This window comes from Montipora capricornis, chromosome 4 (genome assembly GCF_036669925.1).
Source record: "Montipora capricornis isolate CH-2021 chromosome 4, ASM3666992v2, whole genome shotgun sequence".
Classification (NCBI taxonomy): Eukaryota; Metazoa; Cnidaria; class Anthozoa; order Scleractinia; family Acroporidae; genus Montipora; species Montipora capricornis.
In genome coordinates, this window is record NC_090886.1 from 54,126,290 (window position 1) to 54,136,289 (window position 10,000).

The 10,000-nt window shown below is 37.6% G+C and overlaps 2 protein-coding genes across 4 annotated transcripts in view; one reads left to right on the plus strand and one right to left on the minus strand.

Moving 5' to 3' along the window:
- The window catches only part of LOC138047483 (GPI transamidase component PIG-S-like), a 14,707-nt gene extending 10,419 nt beyond the window's left edge, over positions 1-4,288 (plus strand). For both annotated transcript variants that reach the window (XM_068894355.1, XM_068894356.1), the window contains 5 exons: positions 412-471; positions 1,497-1,655; positions 1,748-1,820; positions 2,214-2,271; positions 3,323-4,288. In XM_068894355.1, coding sequence (XP_068750456.1) covers positions 412-471; positions 1,497-1,655; positions 1,748-1,820; positions 2,214-2,271; positions 3,323-3,464 — 492 coding nt within the window. In that variant the 3' untranslated portion in view covers positions 3,465-4,288. The remainder of the gene's footprint in view (positions 1-411; positions 472-1,496; positions 1,656-1,747; positions 1,821-2,213; positions 2,272-3,322) is intronic.
- Positions 4,289-4,417: 129 nt separating this feature from the next.
- LOC138047481 (apoptosis-inducing factor 3-like) overlaps positions 4,418-10,000 on the minus strand; it is a 17,310-nt gene continuing 11,727 nt past the window's right edge. For both annotated transcript variants that reach the window (XM_068894352.1, XM_068894351.1), the window contains exons 16-20: positions 7,856-7,970; positions 7,563-7,661; positions 6,530-6,605; positions 5,963-6,067; positions 4,418-4,957 (exon numbers count right to left, since the gene is read on the minus strand). In XM_068894352.1, the coding sequence (XP_068750453.1) occupies positions 4,945-4,957; positions 5,963-6,067; positions 6,530-6,605; positions 7,563-7,661; positions 7,856-7,970 (408 nt within the window). In that variant the 3' untranslated portion in view covers positions 4,418-4,944. The remainder of the gene's footprint in view (positions 4,958-5,962; positions 6,068-6,529; positions 6,606-7,562; positions 7,662-7,855; positions 7,971-10,000) is intronic.

Below are 10,000 nucleotides of genomic sequence, written 5' to 3' on the forward strand. Positions count from 1 at the left end.
CCCCTCGCTCTCTCTCCTTTCAATGTTGACTGTTCACGTTTTCAGCATTATTTTGTATTGCTAGCAACGTAAGGGAGGAAGGGGGCTGCAGTGTATAAGATAATAGCCCAAATGCATAAATAGCGGCCAAAAATGTATTCTTTTGTTTAATATGTGCTAATTAGACTTACTAGCCTCACTCTCAAGTAACATTTCTTTTGTACTTTGTCCATGCAAACGAGACTAGTGAGTCTACATGTAATTAGCACATAAACAAAAGAATACTTTTTTGGTCGCCATTTATGCATTTACCTCAAGAAGGTGAAGTGTCTCCATTAATTTTGCAAACTCGTGTACCATCCCCATCCTACTATGTTTTTTGCCAATGGCCAAGGTTTAAAAAATTACCTTTTCTTCTATTTTTTTCCCTAGAAACCAATACATGGCTTCAAACTTAGAGATGGAACTAATGATATTGGCATACCACAGTGGGTAATTATTGGACATTTTCACAATTATCAAGTTCTTTTATTTCTGAATCAGTGCCATCAGTTTGAACTCAACTCTAAGGCCAAGGTCTTCATTGTCCGCTAGCAACAACAAGAATAACTGATTATAATAGTAACTAATTATGGTAATCATCATGATGCTGTTGTTGTTGTCATCATCATCATCATCACTTTATAAGCAGGCACAAGTGCTTTACTGGGGGGACTGTACATCAACTTAAAGGGGCCATTAACATCAAAGAAATATTAAACAAAGTTTGTTTTTGCTGAGAGGGGGTGACAGGAGAAGTAAAAACCTAGATCAGGGCATCAGTGGAGAACCAGCAAGCTAAACCCACGCATGCTCTCAAGACTACCCCAATTCTGCTCCCCTAAATTAATTTTGATCCAATCATGGGTAGTTTTAGCTTAATTGTATCAAGTGCCAATTCAAATAGCTTGCAGGGATTCTAAAAACACAAGCAAACTGAAACTGAAACAAGGAAAGGTTACGTTTATAGGAACGTTGCCGTTGGGTGGAAATGGGCCCACACAAAGACAGAAAAACTCACGGCCTGCTCCCGTCTGACCTTGTAGCTCAGTCGGTAGAGTGGCAGAGATGTAACCCGAAGGTCGTGGGTTCAATTCCTGCCCTGGTCAGAGTTTTTCTCTGTCCTTGTGTGGGCCCATTTCCATCAGTAGGGTGAACGCTCACATGGGTCATAATGGGATAGAAATCTAGCACTTCACATCACACTCTATTCAGTTAATTCTGTTTGAAACTGAAACAACCTGTTCTATAATGCAATTTTTCTGAATTTCTGAGGCTCTAGATTTTGAATTTTATGGGATAGCATGCTTTCCTTCCCCCAGACCCTATCCACAGGCTATTGAACTTTAGCCAGTTGTCTAATAATTGAGATCTTGTTATTTTAAATGTACACCCCTGTTGATAACAAGATAACAGTTGGAAATACTGAGTTCTATACAAAAGAACATTAACTTCATGGGACTTTCTTTTTTTACTAGGAACAGGATTCACTGATGAGATTAAAGACAATGGAATATCTTGCAACCTCCACCATAACACTAACGTCACTTGCTCAACTTCTGGGAAAAATTAGCAACATGGTGATTAATGACCATATTCAGGAACAAGTATGGAATGCCCTGAATTCCATAAGTCAGGTAAATTAGCATCCTAAAGAGCCAGATTTTGTTACAAAAATTTAATATTTAGTCTATGTGAAGTTTAAGTCTGAGGGTATATGTTTATTTAGTCAACAACAGCTCTTGAAAAGGGAAATCTGACAGCAGCAGTTATCGCAGCCAAGACAGCCATCAGATCATCTGGTTTGTTCACTTTTCAAATTTTGGTTTGTTTTCATTAATGTAACTAAACACCAATTGAAAAAGGCCATGTGCGTTACAGTTGTTTGCTCAGTGATCACCCATTTAAATAAAAATAAGGCTGGAGGTGACTCCATGGAGTTTCAGTTCTACTTAAAGGTTTTCACATTATTTTCCTCAGAAAAGTGAAATCAGATCACTGAATTAGAGAACTCAATTTTATAGTTTGTCTGTTCAGTCAGTGCCTACCGTAAAACAATAACTGATATCTAAGTTACAGTAATCTTTCAATACATCATATTTTTTTTATAATTATGACATTGGACTGGCTATGGATAGGAGGCTGAAGATGACATGGGTGAAGCCAATTAAATCTTCTTTCGTGTTTTCTTTCAGAGGAAGCATTTTTTGACCCATCGATACTTGAGCTCTTGTACTTCCCGGACGATCAAAAGTAAGTGTGGAGTGTTTCTTGTTGTGCTTGTCTACCATGGTCCTTTATTAATCTGATTATATGGCTTGTGTTTGTAACCGATATAACATGCACTCTGATTGGCTAATTGTGACTGAATTGTAGGGCATTATTTAGTTCTTATTAACCGAGCGGGAGGTCTGTATGGGAGAATCTTGACCGAGGTCGCCAGTACAGACCGAACGCAGTGAGGTCTGTACCAGCAACCGAGGTCAAGATTCTCCCATACAGACCGACCTAGCTCGGTTAATAAGATGTTTATTATATGGCCAAACAAGAACAATTTAATTCATTTAATGTAAGTGGTTTGTACTAACTGACATTTTGTTTGCGAACAGCGATGAGTGGCTATGAGCTGAACTTAATTCTGTCAAAGTTTGTTCATCATCCTCTCTTTTGTGATCATGCTTTTTTGGCACTACAGTACATAAATAAATATTGGTAGAAGAAAATACTGAATATTTTTGCATTTTAGTTTGCATCTTTTCACTGCAAAACATTACCGGTCTAGATGCCGGTCTAGATGGGAAAATCTAGACCGTGGTCAATATCGATTTTGGCCAATCAAATTTGTGAATTTAGTAGTCCCCAGTCCTCGTGAGACAGAGCCATTTAATAATCTCCCGTAATGCCCACGGGCCGATTACGGGCTTGCAAAAACAAAGCAAAAGGTAATTAAAAAGCCATATAATAAACTACTTACTAACCGAGCTAGCTTGAGCCGTACTGGGGAATATTGGCCCTCGGTCGTTTTTGTACGGACCGAGCGCCACGACCTCGGGCCAATATTCCCCAGTACGGCTCGAGCTAGCTCGGTTAGTAAGAAGTTCATAAAGCCAAAAGCTGCTTCCAAAGAGACAATGTTATTATTGTAGCAACATACATGTAAGCAACTTCATATGACCAGCCTACAGAGTTAGAAGATGTTTGCTATTAAACAAGTCTTACAAAGTTTTTGTTCTTCATTCTGACTGGTCAGAAAATTTAAATTCAATTCATAAGCCAAATGCAATCTTCTTGTTTGTTTTTATAGGTATGCCATATACATTCCCCTGTTTCTTCCTATCAGCCTTCCAGTCATTCTTTCACTGAGACAAACACTACAATGGTACAGAGGACAGGGTAATGACAAGAAAGAAAATACCAAAGAAGAAAAGAAAAGCAAAAAAGAGTGATAATGTGAAACCACCCGGGAAATGTTAAGGACCTCACACCAAAAAATTAATATAAAATTGTTGAGATTTAGGTAACTGACCAGGATTGTGTGCTTGGAACTCCAAGTTTTGTTTCAAGACTGAGAGACCCCGCAACAACAAAACCATCAGCTACAGCTACGTACGCTAATTGAAGGTTGGTTAGTGCTATCTGACCCTAACCATTCTCCAATGGTCAAATGTCAGCACCACAAGAACATATTTGACATTTCTTTGTGAAGAGGATGTGTAAAGTTGAGGAAATTAACAATGGTTTTTCCATGACAAGGAGAGAGATCGTCTAGATCTATCCCTCTAACTACATGTATCACAAACTGCATGCTTTGGAATCCAGTTTTCAAAGCAATCTGGACAACATCTCAGGGATATAGCCATGCCCCACATTCATTTGGCCATCAGAAAAAATATTCTCGTTTTGTTACGTTTTTTAGCACACCACGCTGTAAGCAAAGAGACATCATAGCAAAGAAGAACATTTGAGGTTAGAGGGCACTTAAACATTTATGCTGTGAGATTTCAAATTAGTTAATGAAGACACGACTGTTCCATTGACCTTTAACAGAAAGAGATGGACTACAATCAAAATGGCATTTGAAAAGAAATAGTTACAAATAAAAACCAAGTCCTTAAAAGAATTTGAACTAGTTCAATTTTTTAAAGTGCCTACAATGTGCTACATTTAATGCATTCTCTCTTTAAGTCTAGACTCTACCAAACAAATATGTGCAGAAATGTTTTATTTGTTTCTTAAAATATAAAGTAAGCTTGACTGAATAACACATTAACCCATTGACGCCTGGGAGTGAGACTTAACAGATTTTAATCGTCAACTGAGGGGAGAATGGGTTAAAAGCCTGCATTCTGCATTTTGATTTAAAATGAAAGTGAAGCATGCAGGGGCCTGCTTACTAAGATTTCTTTTTTTTTTGGGGGGGGGGGGGAGGGGAGGGTGTTTGACATGCAGCCAAACAAGCCAAAACTGACAGCATGGGATGCTAAATGCTCCAAAATATTCTGGCCTTCAGTGTGTCTTAAAACAGTCAAAATCAAATCGACTAATGAATATTCATAACTTGTTTTTCTTCAAGGTTAAATAATATTATTATTGATTAAATATCTAGCAGTGCTTCAGTGGACATTGACAAGAATAATTATTGCATTCTCACTAGACTTGAAAAAAAAAAAAAAAGAAACTTTTTGATAACTGGACGTGAGAGAATTTATAAAAGGAATGACATTGCTTAAATTTTACATGGATACAAATACAAGACCAGAAACTTGAGAATATATTGTTTTATGCACAAAAAGATGGTCTTGGCACAATACTAGTATTTTCCAAAAAAATATGCGCAGTTGCACCTTTATCATCTTTCAGTTTCTATTTACAAAGCTTTCAACTTCTGTAGCGAGTTTACTCATTCATTTATAATTAGTGGACTCGTCAGAGACTGGCCCTGCAAGAAGAAACATTCTTAAGGTCAAACCATGTTGGCACAGTCAGTAGAAATTATTGTAATAGGCCTCTCCAGAGCAACGTAAATACCATAAAATGGTAACAAATAAACTGGGCTTACCAACTAAAAACCAGTTTGATAGAAAAATCTATCACAAAAAGGAGTAAAAATTGCTGGCTTTATAATAATGGTTACTTCCCAAAAGTATGAATATCATGTTGTACTCAAGAATAAAAGGGTCAGATTAAAACCCATTCTTTACTTGCACAAATCCCATAATACACCTCTTTGCCTCTCAAGAATTTGCAAAGATATTGATTCCGATTTCTCTTAGGACATCTTCAAGTCCCAGGAGAAATAGCCTGCGTAGCTGACAGTATTGTAGGCGCGTGGAATAAAGTTTTGGCAGTGGAGTCGCTAATTGCGACCCACAAGAAATACTTGAGGGCTTCGCTTGCTTTTAGCGGCCTTATATAGCGGCTTCATATTCAGTGCACCTACAATATTGTCAGCTATGCAGGCTGCAGGAGAAATTGCAAATAATGATCATGCAAAATGTTGGAGGGTAAAAGAGGTTTATTACAGAATTTGTGCAAGTAGAGAATACAAATGTAGTTAATGAACATAATGTGAGCCAAATGACAGAATTGACTATCGATTATTTGTAGTGCTAGAAATCTCATGAAATTGGGACAAAACAAGGAAAGAAAAAGCTACATGTATTACAGTAACTGTACCGTGGAGTACTTCACAACAGGATAGTCTACAAAACAGATGCATGAGTAGAGAGAGCACAAGTTTCTAACAACAAGAGTATTTTTTTACAACATGCTTTACTAGAAACCCCCATGATGCCCTCTCCACTCACACATCTGCTATGCACAGCACTGTATGTAGTCAAGAGTTCTGTTGCTAAATATATCTTACTAGTCCAGCAAGCTTATCCCTTGTCAACAAAGTTTTGGCAGAAACAATGCAATGGCTTTGTTAAAGGTGTTTCCTAACCTTATTTCTGTTGCAGAAGGCATTTTTCCATCAAACATTTCATTGGCTGCCTTAGCTGCTGCATTACCAGGGCCCATGGTGGCCACAGCCAAAATACAGTCACCTCTGAGAAAAAAGGGAAGCATGGAGTGATGGTTTTTGTTCCCTTTGTCTATTATTTTTACATCTTTCACGAAAGGGGTTTAAAAGTTGGCTAAATGCAATTTAGGCAAGGTTAACCTCAAGACAATGCTGCCAGCGGTCTTACCCATTCTGACACATGATCTGTGGGGCCCCCCTGGAATTTGCAGGGGCTTTCGTGAATAGCTTTGTGTTCTAGCGATAGGTCAGGTACATAATTATTAAGTTAGATAATTAAGTATTTCCACCAGACTTGTTTCAGTGTGATGGTGCCTGTTAGTGGCTGCTTCTGGGGTGGTTCCCGCTTGTGGGGTTTTCATGGATACCTCCCTGCTGGGCCTTGATGACTGCAGGCCCTTCCCTGCTAACTTTTAAGGCACCAGTTCCCAAGCACATCCCAAGCACATCAATTGGCAATGGGTTAAAAGAGAAAATAGTTGGACTTACTTGACATAGTAAGCAGTGAATTTTTGCTCATCTACATCTCCATCAATAATTACATCATCAAAAGAATGGGCATGACCTAGCAAATTCCAGAAGTACAAATTATGCACAGCAAAAAAAAAAATTAAAATACAAGTCTTAAAATTATTGCAACTCAAAAGAAGCAGTTCCTCTGACTTGGAAACTCTGAAAAGTAATGGGATATAATAGGGAGGAAGGAATCTAAAAAACTGCAACATCCTTGTAAAAGCTATTGAAGAATTATTGTGAACAACATGCACATGTAATTCATAAAGAACGGTATCAATGTTATCATCACTTTAATATGCCTTGCATTATAATAGCTGGTTTTGCTACGATCTCAGCATTCACCTACCTAACCAAAATATTAAACAAAAAGAACCTTTTCTTAATGTTGAGAGTGGTCCTCTATCAACCACCACAGAAAAAAAGATTAAAGGATAAATGTCCGGGAAAGATCTCATGGATATACCCACCACGAGTCCCCTAGGTTAAACTCTCATTTTACAGATTAAGTCTAAGTGCCCATTTCAGTGATTAGGTCTAAACTTTCGTTTATCTTATTGCTATAGCAATATTTACCGGTAGTTCTAGAAACTGATTTAGAATGGTCATTTTTTTAGAGTTATGGTTGGTGTGTATATCCATGAGATCCTTAAATATATAAGGACATTCTTAATTGAGAAACGTATGGTTTTGTGGGCATGCAGGAATGGACATGTTGATTGGTTAATTAATTAATTTAAACCCTGAATTCCCATTGGTTTGTTTGAAATTTTGAAATTGCTAATGACATGTTTCATGTAAAAAAAAAAAATAATAATGTATTTAAAAAACGTTTGGATTTTCAGTGAATGATGAATCTTCATGAATTACATTGTACGTCTTGATTATTTGGAGCGTTTCTAAAGGGGTTTGAAATATTTTTGTCAGGATTATTGCCCTAACAGTATTATTTAGTTACTGAAATTTGGCACTTGTATATATAAATTATTGTGATTTACTAGAAGCCTACCACAATATCGGATACTCTTGCCGTATTGTGAAGTCCAAAAGAAGGGTATTGTGTTAATTTCTTCCTTTTGTCCAAGCATATTACGAGCGGCAGTCAGACCTGCAACATCATGGAAACAGGAAGAGAAAGAGAATTGTTGTTAAAACCCTATTTCTGACATGGAAAACATCACAGACTGGTGCCATCTGACTACTTTTGCTGTGCTGTTCTCCAACCCTGCACTTACCACGCCCCTTTGGGACAACAATTCACTTGTTAAACAATAAGATTCTGCATGAAAGTATTCAACATACCATGTTTGTGTGAAATCTGCCAGTGCCCAATAGATACTTTGTCGCCATTCAACATCTTGAGAGGGAAGTGTGCTATGTCTCCTGCAGCAAACACTCCTTCGCATGCCTTCATGTACTGGGAAAAATGTATAAGACAGGTGTGGTATTAAAATAAAGCATAAAGTTAATCTAAGAGAGCTGAATAGTTTTATGCTGACTGCAAGTTTTCCTCATGAATGCTTGAATTTCACCAAGCAGAGGTTTCAATAGCATTTTTATTGTGAGGGTAACATTGAAAAACGGGCATACAAGCCATGAGAAGGCCCTACTGGATTGGAAAATTCTTGGGACCCTTGCGCCTTTCCATACACAAGGAAATAGTGCAATTTCCTGTATGCCTAGGCTAAATTAATGCAAGGCTGCTTTTCTAAAGACACAGTTGTCTGGAGTGGACAGGCAGGTACAAAATGCAAGTCACATATCATTGTTTTGCCACATACAGAAACAACCACATTTATCTGTTTACCAATAATTTAATGCTACCATTCCCAAAAACCTTTGTTTAGGCCTAAGGTTAGCTTCAATGAATGTGTAGGATTATTTCTGTATTAATTTGGTAAAACAATACCTGCCAGGAGTTGACTGGTTTAGATAAATCTTGCAAAAAAAATTCACTCTTCGCAACATAGTGGTTCTACCTGCACTGGTCACTTCTTTATGATTTTGTTGACCATGTATGTATGACGGGTTAAAAGCAAAACTAAGAAAATTTCTAGCAAAGTAGAATAATAATTACTGTCTTTCCACTAATGTCAAGAAATGCACATGCAGACTAGATGCACGCCCCAACTTATCCAACACAAAGTGTCCTGTTAAGGTAATTCGCTTGAAAATGACATAATTTATTATCCAGATTTCTGTTAAACTTGGCACAATTGATATTCATGCAAAGGGCATTTAAAAAATGCAGTAAAAAGATGGGGTCACCATGCTTGTTTTTGCGCAGCATGCCCTTTATTTTAAGTATTTTTTTCACCGAATTACATGAGAAGCGTTCAAAACTTGATCAACCGGAAAATTGTAGTTATATAGCAAAAGCTACTGAATATTACTGAAAACGTGTGCCTACTTGTTTGTCTGGGCCAAAATCTTTCAGAAAGTGATTTCAAATTGCTCGATCTTGCAAAAAAAGTAAGTGAATTGGACCGCTACGTCATCACCTCACACCCAGTGTCTGGCTCCAAAAGCAGTTTTCAGGTCATTTATATACATAAATAAAACTGCTACTATCCAACTTTTTTCTTCCTTAAAATATGTTTTCCGTATACCTATTACGAGTACATAACACCATTAAAAAGGGGGGATCAACGTGTTTGTTCAGGAGAAAACAATTGCGTTGGCTCCAAAGAGATTCAAACCCATGGCCTCTACAATGCGGGTGCACTGCTCTACCAAATGAGCTACGAAGCCACCCCAGTTGGGAGCAGGTCAATTTGTTGGGATCACTCATTCCCGTGAAGGACACAATGAATGAAATGAATGTATATTAAATTTTAAAGTGCACCAGACTTGCAGAGGTCATGGATTCGTATGCCATTGGAACCACGTGAAATTTTCAAGTGTCTAAAAAGCGACAAATTGTTAAAATTGTCCAGCTAAGTGCAGGGGTCACCTCTTTCATTTGTCTACAACCTCCACTTCAAATACACAGGGATGGTGCAGTGGTGAGAGCATTTGCCTCCCACCAATGTGACCCAGGTTCGATTCCCAAACTCTGCATCATATGTGGATTGAATGTGTTGGTTTTCTTGTCTGCTCTGAGAGGTTTTTCTCCTCTCTACAAAAACCAACATTTGACTTGATTTGACTTAATTTCATTAGTGTCCCCTATTACTGCTCTTGTGCTAAATCCATTGACACTTAATCACTCACTGAAAAACCCATTAATTACCCTTCGACACCTAAACCGGCCTACACTGCCCAGACTTATTCTGTCTAATGTCAGACGATTTCACTTGTCAATGGGGAACCCCCAGGAGTCGATGGTTTAATTAAATAAAGTTATTGTTATTATTATTATTATTATTATTATTATGTTCTTAGAAATGATGAATGACATTGGCATTGACAAAAAGCTACAACACTATATCATCAAAAAATTCATAA